Raw genomic sequence first — 19,642 nt, forward strand, 5'->3', positions numbered from 1 at the left:
TGTTTGGTGCTTCGTTGGCCTTAGCTTTCCTCAGGCTGGATGTTGGGCATCACTCTCCTTCTCACTTACTATGTAGAGACTTGGGCTTCTTTGCCTTTATTTCCATTGCATCTTGGATCTTTTATTTAAACCACCTCACCTCCTCTGGTGATGGTGAGTAAGGTAAGCCCTTTTGCCTTGCCTCCAGGTTATGCAGAAACCAGGGTCCCAACATGTGCTCTATGAAGTCTGTGAGGGGAGTCATCCTGACCCCACTGCACTCCTCCGTAAATCTGGAGCTGAGGGAAACCACTAGCCAGTGAGCCCCAAAGCTGCCCTAACCAAGATATTGGCAAGAGCAGTTAGTGCAAGGAAGGCTTCTGCTCCAACCCTTTCCCACAAGCCAGGGGAAGCCTTTGTTCTTCTCTTTTAGTGGCTAAGACCAAGTAAGTAATCAAAAACTACTCATCCTAAATAAGAGGAAAGAGACCACGCCTGTTTGAGAAAGGCAAGGAGAATACCAGTTTGGGATGTGTGAAAGGGTGGGAGCTGAGGATCAGTCCCAGGACCTATGTTCCATAAGTCCCAATTGTCAGCGGGGAGTCCTTTGAATACTCTTTCCAGTGGCTGACCTGAAGGGGTGCGTTTGAGGCTGGGATTGTCCAGCATCTGGTTTGACTCCCAGAGGCTGAGAACCAGTCAGGTGCCTGGAGGCCGGCTGTGGGATCTTCCTGGCAGAACTGAAGGTTGCAGTATTCCCTGTCTTCTTGTCCAGGGTTTGGCATTGGCTGGCAGAGAGAGGCATGGGCTCTGGAAAATGAAGATAAGAATGAAGATATGGGAAGTTCTGCATAGCTTGATCACTCTGGAGCCACCCTGCAGCTGTGTGGGGAAGCCTTTTTCTGCCAAGGGTACTTTGGGTATTTATAATATCATTCATGGGCTTAGATTTATTCTTTTTTTTGGGGGGGGGGTCCGATCGTGGGGCCTGAACTCTGGGCCTGGGCGCTGTCCCTCAGCTCTTCAGCTCAAGGCTAGAGCTCTACCACTTGAGCCACAGCGCCACTTCTGGCTTTTTTCTTTTTGCTTATGTGGTGCTGAGGAATCGAACCCAGGGCCTCAGGCATGCAAGGCAAGCGCTCTACCACCGAGCCACCTTCCCAGCCTGGGCTTAGATTTATTCAATTTCATATTGAAAAGAAAATCTACGTTTAGCCAGACACTGGAGGCTGAGGGCTGAGGGTTGCAGTTCAAAGCCAGCCCAGGCAGGAAAGTCTGTGAGACTCTTATTTCCAATTAACTACCCCAAAGCAGGAAATATTGCTGTGTGTTATAGCTCAAAGTGGTAGAACACTAGCCTTGAGCACCAAAGCTGGATAATGTCTAGGCCCTGGGTACAGGTCCTAGGACCTACACAAAAAAAGTAGTAAAAAAAAGAATAAATCAAATGTAATGCCTAAGAAATTGGAACACTTAAATGTTTCATACGTATAATCTTAACTCCTTGGGAGGCTGAGATCTGTGGATCATAATTTGAAGCCAGTGGGCAGGAAAGTCTGTGAGACACTTATCTTCAATTAACTACCCAAAAAATGGAGGTGTGGCTCAATTGGTAGAGTGTCAGCTTTGAGTGGGGAAAACTTAAGGGGCAGCAAGCAGGCCCTTAGTTCAAGCCCCAGTACTGGCATAAGTAAACACTTTGGGTAGTATCTAAGTGTACACAAATGCATTGACTGAAATGCTAGATTCAGGGAAGAACTCAAATAGTATTGTTCCTTAAAAAGGCTAATCAAAGTTCAATAAAAATGTATACCCTACAAAATTAAGGGAGGGAAGGGGCGACATTGAAAGGGGTAACACTGATCAAGATGTACTAATAAACTACTTGGTTGAACGATAACTCCTTTGTATAACTACTTAAATATTATATATACATATATAATTAAAAAAGAAAAGAACTGAAACATTTGTAAAAAAAATTCTAACTCTGAAATTCAGTCATTTCTTGGTATCTTGTTCAGTTTTCAAACCCAGGACCATCATTATCACATGCTGACAATGTTTAACTTAAAAGCAGAGATAGTCTCTGGAAAATGGAACCACCCCAGAGGCTCTTACTTGACCTTTCTTCCCTCCTGAGTTGGAGCTGGTCTGTGATCACTCCCCTTCAAAGCTCTGAGACACTTTTTCTCATGAAAATTCTTATGAGTCCTTTTCTTCTAGATATTCCAGAGTTTCTATTCTTCTTCTTCTTCTTTTTTTTTTTAGAGAGAATACAAGCTTCTACTACCAGTGAGTATTCATTGATGTGTTCTGTGTGCCAGGAATTGGGTTAAGCACTTTCCGTGTACTTTCCCCTTTCGTGAAGGAAGTAGGTGCTATGTTTAGTCCCATATTAACTTCCTGAGTTCACTTAGCTCATCATCAGCATTCTGATTCCAACCCTATATCAATCCAATTTCACATGATATGTTCTTGATAATTTTCCAGGTGGCCTAGTAAAAAGCCATCATCGTGGGAAACAATTTACCTTCTTTAGTAAGTTGCAGCTGAGTGTCATTTTGGTGTTTTGATCTGTTCTCTGAATTGCTAGCTCTGCGTTTGACAGATTTGTGGCTCTTCTCAATTTCACGAAGCTATAGGAAAAAACAAAACAAAACAAAACAACAACTCACAAAAAACTTTAGTCCCAGCCAAGAACTTAGGTGTCTAAAGCTTAGAACCCACAGGAGAAGTAGAGAGTAGAGAGTAGAACTATGTTTTCAGTTCTTGCCAATGGTTTTCTGTATATCCCTTCCCTTCCTTTTCCTTTTTTTTTTTTGGTGGGGCTTGAACTCAGGGCCTGGGCCTGGGTGCTGTCCCTCAGCTCTACCTCTTGAGCCACAGCACCACTTCTGGTTTTCTGGTGGTTAATTGGAGATAAGAGTCTAATGGACTTTCCTGCCGGGGCTGGATTTGAACCACCATCCTCAGATCTCAGCTTCCTGAGTAGCTAGGATTACAGGCATCAGCCACCAGCACCCAGGCCATCTTATATTATGAGTTTGACTCTGTGGAAATTGTTGTAGGTACTGGCTTTATTATGTATGAGCACTGGCCTAGCCCAATGCATTTCTCCTGTTCTTTAGAAAAATTTCTCATTATTAGTATGGATTCCCACCAAATGGTCACAATATATGTGTATGCTTTGGGATTTAGTTTATTAGAAAGCCATGGAGATCATACAATTGGAACCACAGAGAAAAGTAGGAAGAAACAGAATAATGACAGCTTTCTCCCCTCTAGGTTGAAATTTCCAATAGACTCACTGCTTGGATTTTCTTCCTCAGCTGGGCATTAGCTCTGGAAAGGCCTTTCGAAACTGAGTTCAGGTAGTAGATGGCCAGGCTGCAAGAGAAAAACATGCTGCTTGTAGTCCTGGAATGTTGGAAAATGCTGAGAGCATTTTTCCACAGAAGTCAAGATGGGGTTCTGCTTTTTGGCAGAGTTGAGGGAAGCCCTATATCCCAAATTCTCTTTTCAGCGTGGAGAGGGTCTTGGAAACCACAACTGCTTCTCCAGTTTATTGAATGTGGTCATGACTAACATAATCTCTGTCTCTGAGAGTGCTCATTAAAGGTTGTCAAAAGGAATCACCACTCTTTTGGTAAATCTGAAGGGTGAGGGAGTGGTAGGTTTCTGTCTACAGAAGCTGCTCATGTTTTTGGACACCTGCCCTCCCTGTGCCAGGCTCTGTGCCCTGTGTAGATACACCCCATATCTCCCTGGTTTTGATTAAAACTGTAGATTGCAAAGGATGACCCCCACATTTACAGGGCATACCTGGGAATTCAGAAAGGTGAAATAATTGTCCAAGGTCATCCCATCCTTCAGTATTCATTGGAATCTTTCTACAATCTTTTGCTACAAAGCTTTTCTACAAAGTTCTTTCTATAATGATTAAAGCCTATGAGAAGAGAGATGTTCCATGATTGCCTAGCAACATAACTGCAGATGCCCTGAAGGTCCTACACAGGAAACATTAGCATGTCTGGACTTAGGACTTTTAGAGTCTAGGTCCCACTGGCTACCTAGGTGACTGGTGTCCTTTGAGGCTGCAACCTGGGCTTCCTGTAGCTGTGTACTATAGCATCTGGGGGCGGAGGGACACAGCCAGAACATCATCTGAGTTGCATGCTCTGCTATTTGCCTGTGAATTTTTAGGCCATCCTTATTAGTCATTATCCTCCATGAATCTTCTAGCATGGGTTTTCTGAGCCTTCCTTCTCAAGGTTGGGTGACTACATTAGTGCTCTATTCAGCTAGAGATGAGGAACTACACTGTTCTTGGAGCAATGCAGGGGGTCTGAGGCTATCACGCGACTCTAGATCAGGGACTCATAGGCCTGTGGACAGATGGTGGGGAAAAGAACAGGCAAAGGAACCGATGTCTGCTTTTCTGACGTCTGCCCTGTGCCAGGCCTTTGAGTCTCTCCCAATTAGCCTTTAACCAGAGATTTAACCAGATTTAACAGAAGCTTTAAAACTAGGAGAGCCAGGCATCAGTGAGTGGCTCATGCCTATAATCCTAGGTACTCAGGAGGTTAAGATCTGAGGATCATAGTTTGAAGCCAGTCTGGGCACAAAAATCTGTGAGACTCTTATCGTTAATTAACCACACAAAAGCTTGATGTGGAAAAGCTCAGGGACAGTGCCCAGGCACTCAGTTCAAGCTCCAGGATTGCTACACACACACACACACACACACACACACACACACACACACACACACACACACACAATTGAGAGATCATCAAGCACCATGCCTTTCCCTTTCCCTTCCTTGTCTCAATTATTAGCCCCCTCTCTGATAAACTGCCGGCACTTGACTTTCTCTCTCTCTCAGGGAACTTGCTTCTGGGGAATCTAGTAGAAGCAAGGGAAATAGAAGGACCTGTTCAGGAAGTCTCAGTTGTAAGGGAAGGTTCTAGCCATAGTCCATGGCTAACTTACAACATCAGCAGGATGGCTGGGATGATCAGGCCTGGATTGGCAAGGAAAGCAAAGATCTTGCCTAGGAAGGTTGGGAAATCATTTTCAATGGTCTCCTGGAGGACATCATACATTCTGTTTTTCCCACTGAAAAGAGGAGTGGACACAAGACAGCCTGTAACAATGATCATAGGGTATACCTGCCCTGTCCACACCCTACAGCTCCAAAGCTACTACTGCTTCCTGGTAGACCAGCTCTCTGCTCCAAGTGGACTGCAAGGAAACAATGCCCTAGGGCCTGCCTCTTGGGCCAGGATGTATAGCTGAGTCTGAACCCTAGCTCGCAGCTTCCTGTCCTTGGTTTCTACTTCACAACCTCTCAATTTACAATGGTATTCTCTGTTTGATTCCTCACAAGAAAATGTGTGGGGTTTTTTTTGTCTCACATATTCTTTATTATTATTATTATTTTTGGTACCAGTTCTGGGGTTCGAATTCAAGGCCTAGGTGTTGTCCTGAGCTTTTTTGGCTCAAGGCTAGCACTCTACCACTTGAGCCACAGTGCCACTTCTGGCCTTTTCTGAATAGTTTATTGGAGATAAAGAATCCCATGGACTTTCCTGCCCACGCTGGCTTTGAACCAGGATCCTCAGATCTCAGCCTCCTTAGTATCTAGGATTGCAGGTGTGAGCCTCCAGCACCTGTCTTCTTTATTCTTTTAAGAGTTAAGGTCTAGCTATGCTGCCCAGGCTATCCTTAGACTCTTGGACTCAAGTATTCCTTCTACTTTGGCTTCTCAAATAACTGGGACTACAGGTGTGAGCCACTATATCCAGCTTTCTCATACACTCTAATAGGAGAAAATTTCTTGTGATATAGCTACAACACCAATATAAAGCTTCCTGGCATAGAAAAAGTTCCCCGGAGGCTGATAAAATGAAAACTTTGTATATTGGGTAGCATACAACATTTCCATCCTTGCAGAAAGCTCTACTGAATGGCACTGATGATTTACCCAAAGCTCTATGATCCCTTAACAAGCTGACATGAAACCAGAACTAGAATTCTAAAGCCAGGCCCTACGCAGAATGTCTCAAGAGGACCTGCTCCCAACACCTGAGATTCTGTACCTGAATGGACCGCAGTCAAAGGAGGGTGGGAGGGACATGATGGTGTAGGCCACTGGCAGGAGGCTAAGGAAGAGCACTAGCAGCAGCAGGCCCATGTAGAAGTTGTTGGACCGGGAGGCTTTGAACACACGTTCGTGGGGGACGTTGCTGCTCATCACTGCCCAGCACTGGAAGTACATGGAGGTCAGCAGGCGCAGGACATTAATGCCCAGCAGTCCTGGAGCGTAGAAGGAGCCCATCCTTGAAGGGCAGAAATGGGACACCTAGTTGGCCTGGTAATAAGAAAGGTGAAGGACTGCTGATAGAAGGAAATGAGATGGATAGGTTTAGGAGCATGAGACCAAGTTGCTTTTCTGTAGGTCTCAAGATCAGGGGTGTCTCATTTAGTGAGGACATTAGTCACCCAGACATAGCCACCCAGTCTGCAGGAGAATGATACACTGAGCCTTTCTGGCTTGGGCACTGGTCAAGATTTTACTGTACTAACCTATTTGTCCATGGTCTCCATATACAGTTTACCATGGGATAGTGGCTGTCAGGCTTTCTTTAGCATCTCAAGTGTCTTTGGCTCAAGTTATGCAGCCTCCTCTTTCACTCTCTTTCTAAAGAAGGAAGTTCCTTTGTTTAGCTACTCCCTTCTCTGTTTTTCTGCCTCATTTTCCCTCATTCTTTCTTTTCCCTTTCCTTTTTTCTTTCTCCCTTCTTTCCTCTTCTCCCTACTTCCTTCTCTCTCTTCTCTGTCTAGCTTTCAAGTAGCATGTGGATGAGTCAGAAACTATTCTAGTTCTCATCCAGCTTTGACTTCTATTTTTCATGTGAAAGAGGGAACTCAGAAGCTAAGGTAGTTTATCCAAGCCTATGATTCTAGGCTTTTTTTATAAAAAAAACAACAACAACTAACTTTTACTACTAGTTTTTTTGACTCCCCAAATTAGGTGATCTATAGATAAACTGGATAACTCACCAGATCATTCCTTGATAACTGGATAACTCACCAGATCATTCCTTGATTGAAGATCAAACCCAGCACATTTCCACTAATATCAAATTCAGCATATGAAGGCTGGGGGAGTGAGGGAATGAGAGATAGGAGAGAGAGAGAGAGAAAGAGAGAGAGAAAGTTAAGTGGTGTCAGCAGCCAATTGGTTAAACCAATGCCAATCTATCCTAAAGAGGCTGCTACGTTGCTGAAAAAGAAGTCTGATGTTCTTTGTCAGGTTTTTTGTTTGTTTGTTTGTCCTGATCCTAGGGCTTGAACTCAGGGCCTGAGTGCTGAGCTTGAGCTTTTTTGTTCAAGGTTAGCACTGTACCACTTGAGCTACAACTTACATCCAGCTTTTTTTTTTTTTGTAGTTTATTGGAGATAAAAGTCTCATGGACTTTCCTTTCTGGGATGGCTTTGAACCACAATTCTTAGATCTCAGCCTCCTGAATAATTTGGATTATAGATGTAAGCCACCAATGCCCAGCAGGTTTTTTTTTTTTTTTTTTTTTTGTCAGTTGTGGGGCTTGAACTCTGGGCCTGGGCGCTGTCCCTGCATTCTTCAGCTCAAGGTGAGCACTCTACCCCTTGAGCCATAGCACCACTTCTGCTTTTCTAGTGGTTTATTGGAAATAAGAGTCTCACAAACTTATCTGCCCAGGCTGGCTTTGAACTGCAGTCCTCAGATCTCAGCCTCCTGAGTAGCTAGGATTACAGGCATGAGCCTCTGGCACCTGGCAGGATTTTGCCTTTTAAAGGAAAGTTTTGAGATTCTCAAAGCTGAAACTTTTTCCTAATAAAAACTGTTAATACTACCTTTTACAGCCTACAGGCTGGCCCCATGTTCCTGGGAGGAGCTTATCCCTAAAAGAATATTTTATACATGATTTAATCAGAAATTAACCTTGAAATTATAATCCAGGAGTAAATCTAATAAATAATGAGATACAAATAATTAATTGAAGAATCAAATGGAAAGGCACCTTTGTAACAAATAAAAGCCAAATTATTCTCTTTTTTTCCAAATTATTCTTCTACCTGTCATTCCTTCTTGTCTTCCTCCAGTATGGGAGCAATTTACAGAAAGAAAAAGGCCAAAGCCTGGTGCCAGTGGCTCATGCCTGTAATCCTAGCTATTCAGAAGTTAAGATCTGAGGATAGTGAAATAAAGCCAACCAAAGCAGGAAAGTCTGTGAGACCCTTATCTCTAATCAATAAAAATTCAGAAGTGGAGGTGTAGCTCAAGTGGTAGAGTGCCAGCCTTGAGGAACAAGCTAAGGGACCGTGCTCAGGTCCTGTGTTCAAGCCCCAAGACCAAGCAGTGTGTGTGCGCGTGCATACACACACACACACACATACACACACACACATCAAAACAAAAATACAGACTTATGTATATTTCCTTTCTGACTAATTTTCATTTTTGATGACTTGTTAAGTATTTGAAACAATATAAAGCTGAGGATCTCTTGAAACATGTTTATTTATATATCTGCTTCTCAATTTGTCTTCTAGATGTGCAGATGAAAGGGTGATAAGAATAAGAAAAGGAAGAATAAGGAAAGGAAGAATGAGGAATTAGGGAAAAGAGAAAAGGAGGCCAGAAAACCATAGATCAAAGTAGGAAAGCTGCATAATACAAATGCCTGTGGGTTAAAGGTTGGGATTTTTAAAGGTTAGATTTTAATATTTTAAACACTTACATTTTGTGTTTTACTTAGAAAAATCTTTCCCATTCCTCAAGATTCTAAGCTTCTATAATGCTTTCCCTTATAAATTTATGATTTTTTTTTTTTTTGCCAGTCCTGGGCTTGAACTCAGGGCCTGGGCGCTGTCCCTGAGCTTCTTTTGCTCAAGGCTAGGACTCTACCACTTGAGCCATAGCACTACTTCCAGCTTTTTCTGTGTAGGTGGTACTGAGGAATCAAACCCAGGGCTTCATGCATGCTGGGCAAGCACTGAACCACTAAGCCACATTCCCAGCCCGATTTCATTTTTTTGTTGTTTAAAACTTTGATTCACCTACAATTAATTTATCAAGGTGAAATGGTGAGAGAGGTACTATCTCCTCCCCACTGCCAGTTCATTTTCATACAATCCTTTTGCAAACTGATCTGAAAGGATCCTATATCATAAATCCCACTATTGGTTGTATCTACTTCTGGATATTTCTGTTCTGTTCCATTCATAAGTTTGTTAATTTTTACATATATATATATATATATATATATATATATATATATATATGTTGTTTTGTTGTTGGTCGTGGGGCTTGAACTCTGGGCTTGGGTGCTTTCCCTATCCCTCAGCTCTTCAGCTCAAGGCGAGCGCTCTACTGCTTGAGCCACAGTGCCACTTCCTGTTTTCCAGTGATTTATTGGAGATAAGAGTCTCATGGACTTTCCTGCCCGGGCTGGCTTTGAACCGTGATCTTCAGATCTCAGCCTCTTGAGTAGCTAGGATTACAGGCATGAGCCACCAGCGCCCAGCTATGTTTTTTAAATAATGGTAATTCTAGTCCATTTTGGTCTTCTTTCTAAAATGTTTTCTTAGATATAATTCCAGATGCTTATTTTTAAAATGAACTTTAGGATAACTTTGGAATCTTACTGAAATTATAAATCAATATGAGGCCAGTTTACCAAAGATGTCATTCTTTCTGAGCACCAAAATTTTTTTTTTTGCCTGTATTCTAGACATAGTTACGAAGTCTTCTGTGACTGGTATTGAGTAGATTTGTTTAAAATTGTGGTGGTACTAAAAAAAGGATGACAGAAACCCGTAACTGAGGCCCTTACCTGTCAGGCACCCTAATGTGGGCCAGGATGAGGGCTACACAGGTAACCAAGATATGGAAGCTTTTATTAGGAGCCCAGTTAAGGGAGACTCCTTTCACCCCCAACACCAATGACTGATGAGTCACCAATGAGGTTCTGCAGAAAGACATGCATAAGACAAATGAGTGGGCCAGAGGGCTGACAGACATAGAAAGTCATTGTAGACCCTCTTGGCACCAATGACACATGTTTGGGATAAGCAGTTTGCTACCTATGTAAGGAAGAGGAGCATTCTGGGTGGAAAAAAAACAAGAGTCAAAAGAAATTTCTCCAGGTATAATTCAGAAAACAGTACAATAGCTATTGTGTTCTTGGTATATTTCAGGACTTGGTAAATATTCATATCCATCCTAGGACTTCAGCCTCCCTGGTGAGAGTAATGTCCCTCAAGCATTTTTCCCACCAAATATCTGCTCAGAACTGAACTACACAGTCTGCCTTTTCTCAAAGCTGTCTGCCACCATTGCCCAGATAAGGTCATAAGGGGAAAAAAGCAGAATTGCTTCAATGAAGACAAAGAGAGCCCTGAAAGGAAATGAAGATTAAATACTGCACTGCTTCACAGAGCAGAGATTTGCAGTAAGAATCCAAAGATGCACAGAAATTCATCCAATATTAAGTATCAAAGAAGGTGGTTAGAACACCTTTACTGCAGAATGTATATGAAAGGGTAACCTACAAAACCAGCCTCCAGGTCCCAGCACCAGCAGTGATTCATGAACCGGACAAAACAAGCCCGGAGGAAGTCCCCCACCAAGATGGTGATGTAGGTTACCAGCATGTCGGACACTGTCAGCCTCATGAATTCCTAAAAGAAGAAACACAGATAATGGGCGTGGTCAGGGTTTTACCTTGCCTACTTCTTCTCCCACTGACTGCAGACACAAACTCTCACCTGAACCCATTGCCCCATTGCTATGACCTTCTAGTTTTCTCTCCCCTGCCCCCTCCCCATCTTTTGCAGTCCTGGTGCTTGAACTGAAGGTCTGGGAGCTGTCCTTTAACTTTTGTGCTCAAGGCTAGTACTCTACCACTTACAGCCACAGCTCTACTTCCAGGGTTTTCTTTTTTTGATAGTTAATTGGAGATAAGAACATCACAGACTTTCCTGCCTGTGCTGGCTTGGAATCATGATCCTTGAGTAGCTAAGATCACAGGTGTGAGGTGCCAGTGCTTGGCTACCTTCGAGTTCTTTATAGAAAGTGGTGATGTGATAAGCCAGGCCCAAAGAAACATAGGTCCCATGGTTTCCCTTATTTGCAATAACTAGTATAAGTCTAGGACAAGCAGAAAAGGTCAAAAGCTATGTAAATATGACCATATAAGATGATGTTAAGTGAAACGAACCCCAGGATAGGGACACAAGTAGTTTTTTTCTTGCTATTGCTTTTAACGTATTTACAATGTACTGTGTGATTTTTTTTTTGTTTCTCTTGTATGTTCATCCCCCACGGTATAACCCCTATTTTCACTGTATTTGATGTTGGTGCCCTGCATCTTGTATATACATTTTTTTCTAATTTGGGGAGGGGAAGGGAAATAACAAAATGCTGAAATAAGGACACATTGTAACAATGAGATGTACAAGACATTATGTTGAAAACGAAATTTACAACTTGGGGGGGGACGGAGGAGTTGGGGAGGTAGGGAGGGAAGGGATGGTAGGGGAAAAACAAAGAAGGAGGTAACAATGTTCGAAAAGAAATGTACTCATTACCTTACTCATGTAACTGTAACCCCACTGTACAGTATTTTTTTTTTTTTTGTCGGTCGTGGGGCTTGAACTCTGGGTCTGGGCGCTGTCCCTCAGCTCTTCAGCTCAAGGCGAGCGCTCTACCACTTGAGCTACAGCTCCACTTCCAGTTTTCTGGTGGTTTATTGGAGATAGGAGTCTCACGGTCTTTCCTACCCGGGCTGGCTTTGAACCACGATCCTCAGATCTCAGCTTCCTGAGTAGCTAGGATTACAGGCATAAGCCACCAGCACCCGGCTTGTACAGTATTTTTACAATGAAACACACACACACATATAAAAGAAAGTGGTGATGTGAGAAAGGGTCTCAGGCTCTGGAGGATGCTTAAATCACAGTTCTATATATTATTAGTTGCATGGCTTTGGAATAATATTGGAACATGGGAACACCCTTTTTTGTGGTACTTTAGTTTGAACTCAGGGCCTCTCACTTGCAAGGCAGCTACTCTACCAATTGTGAGCCATACCTCCAGAATCTTATGCCTGGTCACCTGGTCTATTTGTGCTTTCCCATTTGGCTGAGGGTGACAGATATGTGCCACCACACCTAGCCATTGGTTGAAATAGAGTCTCTTGAACTTTTATGATGGATCTAGCCTTGAACCATGATCCCCTGATCTCTACTTCTCAGGTAGCTGGGTTTATAGGCTTGAGTATCATACCAGGCTTCTGGGAACATCTTGAAGTTGATAATGATATCACCCCTGTAGAGTTAATGAGAAGCCTGGTAATTACATATGTAAATTGTCTGGTATGCTGGGGATACCCAGTGCAAAGTGGTTATTACTAGGATCTCCAGGCTTACAACCTGCTCTGAAATGTCAGTTGTCCCTTGTAAGACCATCAATCCCTGGAGACCACAGCTGGCTCTTTTACCTCCTACTAAATCAGATTTGTTCTTTGTATATAAAGATATCAACAGATTGATAGAAAGATAAACCTGGAAAGATTCACACTCTATCACATGTTTTCTTTCTTTTTTTTTCGGTACTGCAATTTGAACTTAGGGCCTCATGTTAATTAGGCGAGAAGTCTACCACTTGAATCATGCCTGCAGCCTCTCATCACAATATTTAAGTCAGAAATAGATTTGGAGTTCTCAGAGAGCACAGGATATGCTTTCCCCTCATTTTGTGCTTTCCAAGATGATTAAGAAGTGCTTGTTAGAGTGGACAGTTGATGAGTGTTTTGGGTTATTGCTTACATGGAAATACCAAGAAAGGAAAACAAAGAACTGAGACTGAAAACAAGGGATCATCTTTGCAGGGAGTGAAACTACTCACGATGCCCACAGCTGTCTCCCAGCAAGAGCCCCGGGGCACATCTGCAGGGTGCAAGGGTGGCCGGGGGACACTGTCATTCCAACCTGAGGAATTGTAATAGTTAAACAGGGTCCAGTGAGTGATGTTCTTTATTGTTTCTTCATTAGCAAGCTAGAACAGAAGATGGAGATGTGGGGTTGGAAGGAGCCAGTAATGGTTCAACTCTTTCCACAGGAGCAATTAAATTAGCAAATGCTGTAATCCTGCCATCTGGACCCTGTTCCTGGACAGTCTCTTCAAAAATATTCTTTCTAGGCTTTCAATTCCTTGGCTCTTCACTGTTAGCTCATTATCTTCTCTAAGTAAGCATAAATCTACCTAACCATCTCTCCATCCATCCACCCATCCATCTACCCACATACCCACCTATCCATCCACCCCCATACCCATTCATCCATCCATCCAACATTCATCCATCCATCCAGTCATTCATTACTTTTTTGTTTTTGTTTTTGTCAGTCATAGGGCTTGAACTCCAGGCTTGGGCGTTGTCCCTCAGATCTTCAGCTCAAGGCGAGCACTCTACCGCTTGAGCCACAGCGCCACTCCCAGTTTTCAAGTGGTTTATTGGAGATAAGACTTTCCTGCCCAGGCTGACTTTGAACTTCCATCCTCAGATCTCAGTCTCCTGATTACTAGGTTTATAGGCGTGAGCCACTGGCACCCGGCTCATTCATTACTTTTTGAAAATAATTTATTCCAGGTCTATTTTGGGCATACTAGGCAGTGGTGATCAAGAGAGATGAAGTTTCTATTGGGAAGTTCACAGTCTCATAAACAACCAGGATGAACAGAAAGACAATTATAGAACAGAATGATCCAAGCTGTGGGAAGCTTTCTCTGGAGGCTGAAGAATATCCATGTTAGATAGTGGGTGTACACAGAGACTTACTGGAGGCAGTGACATTTGGCCACACACAACTCAGGAAGGATCAGTTAAGTAGTCACAGGAAACAAGAGAGAACTTTGCCCCATGGAGACAATGTGTGGCTCAGGAGTATGGGACAGACTTGGGGTAGAAAGGAAGGAACAGAATGAGGAAAAAGGCCACATGCAGTCAAGCTGACACTTAGACCCTTCCAACAGTTTCCTGTTAATAGCAAGAAACAGTTCCTTTAGTGCAATAATGAGGACAGAGGGTTGGGGAGTGTATATCATCTGGCCCTCTACCCTCCAGTCTAATTTCTCACTTCTTTCCCTCCACTCCATTCTCTAGCCATCCTCAACACCCCTGTGGCACCAGCGGTTCCCCCTGGTAAGATTCCTGAAGGTGACAGCCTAGACCACTTCTGATGCATTTCCATGCTGCCCTGGGCTTGTTCTCAACACAGCACAGCCCATACCATGCTGTAATGAATGAGTCTGTCTCCCACCCCAGAGCATGAATGCTCTTGGAACAGGACTACATCTTCCTACAGGTCTGCTGTGCTGAGGACCTTACCTAGTGGACACTCCACAACTTTGGGGAGCCTTGGTGGGCCACAAAATCAATGAGGGCATATCACCTTTACAGGATATCGCTTAAATCACAATATAGAAAGGGGTGCAGATAAAATATTACCGATGCCAAGTAACATGAAAAAAATAAGGATAACCTAAGGGAAAAAATCAGGAAAGAATCACAACAAAATACTGGCATCTGTGGTCATTCTTCATTTTCCTTTTCTAAACTTCCAACATTTATTGCATTAAGTTATGCATAGTGAAAAATACTTTACTTCAAAAGGGAATGCAGTAGGTAGCAGGCACTGGTGGAGCTTATGGTTTTTACCTTGAGGTGGACATCATCCATCAGGGCCAAAAGAAATGTGTATAGATTTCCCAGGAAGAGGGCAAAGATGCGCCCCAGCTGCCACTTCAACCCGATGCGTGGGTGGTAATTCTCCAAGGCAGCGATGGTTTCGAACAGAGGAGGGCAAAACATCCCAAGTAGGGACATCACAATCTCCACCTGAGAAATCCAGAAAGCCTGGGTTATTTATGTTATTGAGTCTACCTTGCTTGGCCCCCATTCCTGTACCCCATGGCCATCCCTCTCCCTGATACCCCTCTTTGGTCCCTAGAGATGCCTTTGGGCTTTCCCATCTTTCTATGTGGCCTTAGCTAAGCCATCAAGCATAACCCTGAACAGTCAGCCCATGCCCACACATCATAATTCCTAGGGTACTGGCTGCTCTCCTGATTGTTGCGATTAACATTGACTTAAAAAGCAAACTTTCCTCGAGAAGCAAGTGAGTTCACATATGGGGTAGTGCTTGGTGTTCTATAAAAGTTGTGAGTTAGACAGGAATCACCTGGATAGCCCTCAACTCAAGAGGATTGAAGACAGGAAAATTAGGTCATAGAAAGGAACCAACAGGGGCTAGGAATGTGGCTTGGTGGTTCAGTGCTTGCCTAGCATGCATGAAGCCCTGGGTTCAATTCCTCAGTACCACATCAACAGAAAAAGCCAGGAATGGTGCTGTGGCTCAAGTGGTAGAGTGCTAGCCTTGAGCAAAAGAAGCTCAGGGACAGTGTCCAGGCCATGAGTTCAAGCTCCAGAACTGGCAAAAAAAAAAAAAAAAAAGAACCAACAGTAATAGTTAGAAGTGTGGTTAAGACTTTGGCATTTGGACCTAAAGTGTGTGTGTGTGTGTGTGTGTGTGTGTGTGTGTGTGTGTGTGTGTGTACTGAGGCTTGAACTCAGGGCCTTGAGCTCTCACTTAGCTTTTTCTCTCAATACAGGTGCTTTATCACTTGAGCCATACCTCTACTTCTACTTTTTGGTGGTTAATTGGAGATAATAGTCCCATGGATTTTTCTACCTGACTGTCTTAAAATCTTGATTCTCAGATCTCAGCCTTCTGAGTAGCTAGGATTACAAGTCTGAGCCATTTGCCCTGGGCTGAAGAATCATCTTTTAAAATAATTGGTATTAGGACAACTGGCTACCTAGCTGATTGACACGTTATATTCCAGTTTTATGTAGTTATAAATCTCGGTTCTAAACGTCTAATAACAGATGATTCTCAGTTCAAGATTTCATGCTAATTGAAAGTGATATGATTTTACATTTTATAACAAGTTCTATAATACAAACTTCCAGGAACTCTTCTGAATGGCACAAAACCCAGCGATTCCAGCATTTGCCCTCCACCAGTGACATCCTCCTTACCTCGTTCCTTTCATACCAGCTGACGTTCTGCATTTTGGAAAATTCCTGGGATCGCTTCACCACAAAGTAAATGAGGTATCCACTCCCACACAAGCAGCAGATGATGAGAAAGTTGGCCAGGACACGAAGGAATCTTGTCAGATGGACATTTTCTTCTTTGTTACTCTCTTGTTCATCCACTATTGATTCCTTAGTGTGTGCAAAGGAGATGTGACTAATATCAGGCCAGGAAGCAACAAGAACCATGCTTGTTGGGTTTCTGAGAATACTACTTCCTTGTATTTTCAGAAATAAATAACAGAGGGGTGATGGAATGCCCTGTGCCCTGAGAAGAGATCCCCTGCCCCTTAGAGAAGTGGGAACTACTTTGGGGTGACTACCTTGAAGCTGGTAGTGATGGAGGCATATTTGTTGTCAGCTGTCTCTGAATTCCCAATCAGGTAGTCCCAGCTGGTGAACATTTTGAAACTGAAGGTGAAGTTATCATTCTCTCCCTCACCTGTGCTCCCCTGGGTGTTGCTGGCCATCCTGGACGGAACAAAGCCCTGTCAGCATGCCTGTCCTATTTCTGCTACATTACCCCGAGAAAACCTTGGCCTACATTGTGGGCAAGGTATTAGACATCTAATGAGGGAATAAGCCAGAGAAGAACTTGAACCAGATCCAGAGCACTTGCCCTTCCCTCCACCACCAAATTCAGAGTCTCCTGAAAACACACATGGCTTCAATTGGACCACAAGGAGCCCATGGGCTTCAGGGCCCTTGTCCTCCACCATACCACTTGATTTCCTGTGGCTTGGGTTACCTGCAAATACATTTGCCAGTTCTATAAGGGATCTCTCCTCTCAAATCATCTATTTTCTTGGATCTATTTCTCTCTGATATAAAACCTAGTAACCCCTGGAGAGGTTGATATGGCCATCAGGAAACACATCCTTTTCTAAGGCAAGCTTGGCTTGAAGAAGCTTGAACCTTCCTTGTTATATACCTGTTTCATCCTACCTCTCCATTCTCCTGGGAGTTCAGTCCTGTGTAGCTGTGGGCATCACAGCATTCCAAGCAAGGGCTTTGTTGATACTGTAGGGGATTTAGTGTTCCTCCCTCATTTCTTTTTACCTTTTGGCTTTTTGTATTTGCTGTCCTGTAGGACTTAGCTTTTTTAGTCAGTCATAAAAACATTTTCTATCTCTCTGCTTATGAAGGATCAAAGTAGGCAAAAAAAAAACCCAAAACACATGAGGGCCAAGAAATAAAACCAAGCCTTCTTCTTGTTCTTTCTCTTTTATTTTTTAGTTTTTGTTGGTTGTGGGGCTTGGACTCTGGGCCTGGACACTGTCCCTCAGTTCTTTAGCCCAAGGCTAGTGCTCTACCAATTGCTACCAATTGAGCCAAAGTCAGAAGTTCAACTTTTCCTGCTTATGTGGTGCTGAGGAATTGAACCCAGGGCCTCATGCATACAAGGAAGGACTCTACCACTGAGCCACCTTCCCAGCCCTTTCTCTTTAATTTATGGTGCTAAGTGAATTGATAGCACCTCATGCTCATGGTTGAGTACTGGGCAGGGTCTTTCTTGTGAGCAGCAGTACTCTCTCCTTGAGGGAGGATACAGCAGAAAGCCTAGTCAAGCTCCCCCATCTCCCTTTCTGGGATTCGAATCAGGCTCTGAGAGTGCTCAGGAGACACAGCCACCCATGCTACCCTGGGAATGGAGGACCCCTATGGTTCTTCTCCTGGTGGTCAGTGTTCTGCAGGGTATCATAACTCTCACACCACAAACTCTTAGCAATGGTTGGATGGGTCTCCTGACCCTTATGAAGGTAATTTATGAGCTTGGCCATTTTTTTTTCTAAGAGTATGAATTAAAAGACACAGTCATATTAAAAGGTCATTTCTGACCACCACAGTGACAGGCGGATCCTGGGCTAGAGAGGCTGTGGTGATCCACCACAGATGTGCCTATTTAGTTTAAATTAATTGTTTTATCTTTTTAAGTGCTAGGCTTAGATCCAAGTGCTAGAGAAAAACAGAAACAAGCCTTGCAAAGCTGGCTGGAGCCTCACTTTCCCAGAGACAATGCTCCCTCTCAAGCTGTTTTGGACATTTGACAGTCTGGGGACACACAGGGATGTTTGTTGCCTCAGGTGCTTTGAGCATGCTCTTCCTCTGTCCAAAATTCTGCACTTCAGGCTTTCAGCATGGCCGACAATTCTCAGCCTCATCTAAAGGTGTTTCTACGCGGCATTTCCAAGAACTTTCCATATTACCTGGCTTACAACTTTTATACCCACACTTGATAACCTGCATTTGCTTTGTGTATTTGTTTCCATGGTTTTTTTCTAAGTGCACCATTAGAAAGTAAGTAGCCACAGTGAGACCTAATGAAGGATTGTTTATGTGATTAAAAAGCCAACATCTGTTTAGGAGACAGTCATACTTACGATCTAATGACAATCATCAGGCTGTAGCCGAACATGCTGACCCCCACCATAAAGTAAGCCATGGGCAGTCTGTACCTTAGCCACCCAATGGTCCTCTGGTTGTTGTAGTAGCCATAGAAGAGTGCAGAATATTTGATGTAGCCCTGTGGGACAGTAAATGCAAATGTTCAGGGTTTGTAAGTTCAGAGCAGAGGGTCATCAGACACTTCCATTCCACCAGAGATTTGGGGCTCTGAGTTTTAACCGAGTCTAAGGGGCCCAAGGAAGAGTTCTGGTTGTTCTTGCTCTTCCTTTTACTCCCCTAGTGACTCCAGAGTCCACCCCTCCCTTTCTTCACATTTCCCTGTCACACAGAGTACAGGAGGGAGGGGAGAGTATTGTGAGCTTCACAATGAAATTGGGGGATAAAGGTTGTATGCATGTGTGTGCCCACACAAGCATGTAATGCTTCCAATTGTTTCTCCTCCCAAGACCTGAACATGATGCCTGTAACCCTAACTACTCAGGAGGCTGAGATTTAAGGAATGTGGTTTATAGCCAGCTAAGACAGGACAGCCTATGAGAGAGACTCTTATCTCCAATTAGCCACCAAAAGAGCCAGAAGTGGAGCTGTGGCTCAATGGATAGAGTGCCATCCTTGAGCAGAAAAGGTCAGGGACAGGGCTTGAGTTCAAGCCCCAGTACCTACACACACACACACACACACACACACACACACACACACACACACACACACACACACAACACAGGGCTAGAGAAAAGGGAGCTGCCAGGTAGTGGGTTGCGACTGGCAGTCCTTCCATTTGGGAGTGGAAAGGAATGAATATCTGAGGTAGGAAAGTGACAGGGCCAGTCTGCTCTGGGAGCAGAGGGAATGGGGATTTTAAGGGCTATGTATAGGCAAGGAGATGAGGGAGAAAGTTCCCACAGCTCTCTGGATATAACGAGAACTATAGGAAAAGCACTTTATCTAACTCTGGGATCCTATTTGATGAAAGCACTAGTTTTTCAATAACTAAATGAATCATTGCAGGTATCTCTAGGCAACCCTGGGCCTTCCAAACACAAAATGGAAGT

General features: G+C 43.6%; 1 protein-coding gene across 1 annotated transcript in view; it reads right to left on the minus strand.

Annotated features, from left to right (window-relative positions):
- Positions 1-571: 571 nt before the first annotated feature.
- Tmc2 (transmembrane channel-like 2) overlaps positions 572-19,642 on the minus strand; it is a 37,405-nt gene continuing 18,334 nt past the window's right edge. Inside the window, exons 9-20 of the mRNA XM_013010647.1 lie at positions 18,566-18,708; positions 16,508-16,655; positions 16,128-16,316; positions 14,745-14,924; positions 12,935-13,084; positions 10,579-10,707; positions 7,076-7,143; positions 6,081-6,320; positions 4,972-5,097; positions 3,288-3,366; positions 2,510-2,615; positions 572-789 (exon numbers count right to left, since the gene is read on the minus strand). Coding sequence (XP_012866101.1) covers positions 572-789; positions 2,510-2,615; positions 3,288-3,366; positions 4,972-5,097; positions 6,081-6,320; positions 7,076-7,143; positions 10,579-10,707; positions 12,935-13,084; positions 14,745-14,924; positions 16,128-16,316; positions 16,508-16,655; positions 18,566-18,708 — 1,776 coding nt within the window. The remainder of the gene's footprint in view (positions 790-2,509; positions 2,616-3,287; positions 3,367-4,971; positions 5,098-6,080; positions 6,321-7,075; positions 7,144-10,578; positions 10,708-12,934; positions 13,085-14,744; positions 14,925-16,127; positions 16,317-16,507; positions 16,656-18,565; positions 18,709-19,642) is intronic.

This window comes from Dipodomys ordii, unplaced genomic scaffold (genome assembly GCF_000151885.1).
Source record: "Dipodomys ordii isolate 6190 unplaced genomic scaffold, Dord_2.0 Scaffold13, whole genome shotgun sequence".
NCBI classification, from domain to species: Eukaryota; Metazoa; Chordata; class Mammalia; order Rodentia; family Heteromyidae; genus Dipodomys; species Dipodomys ordii.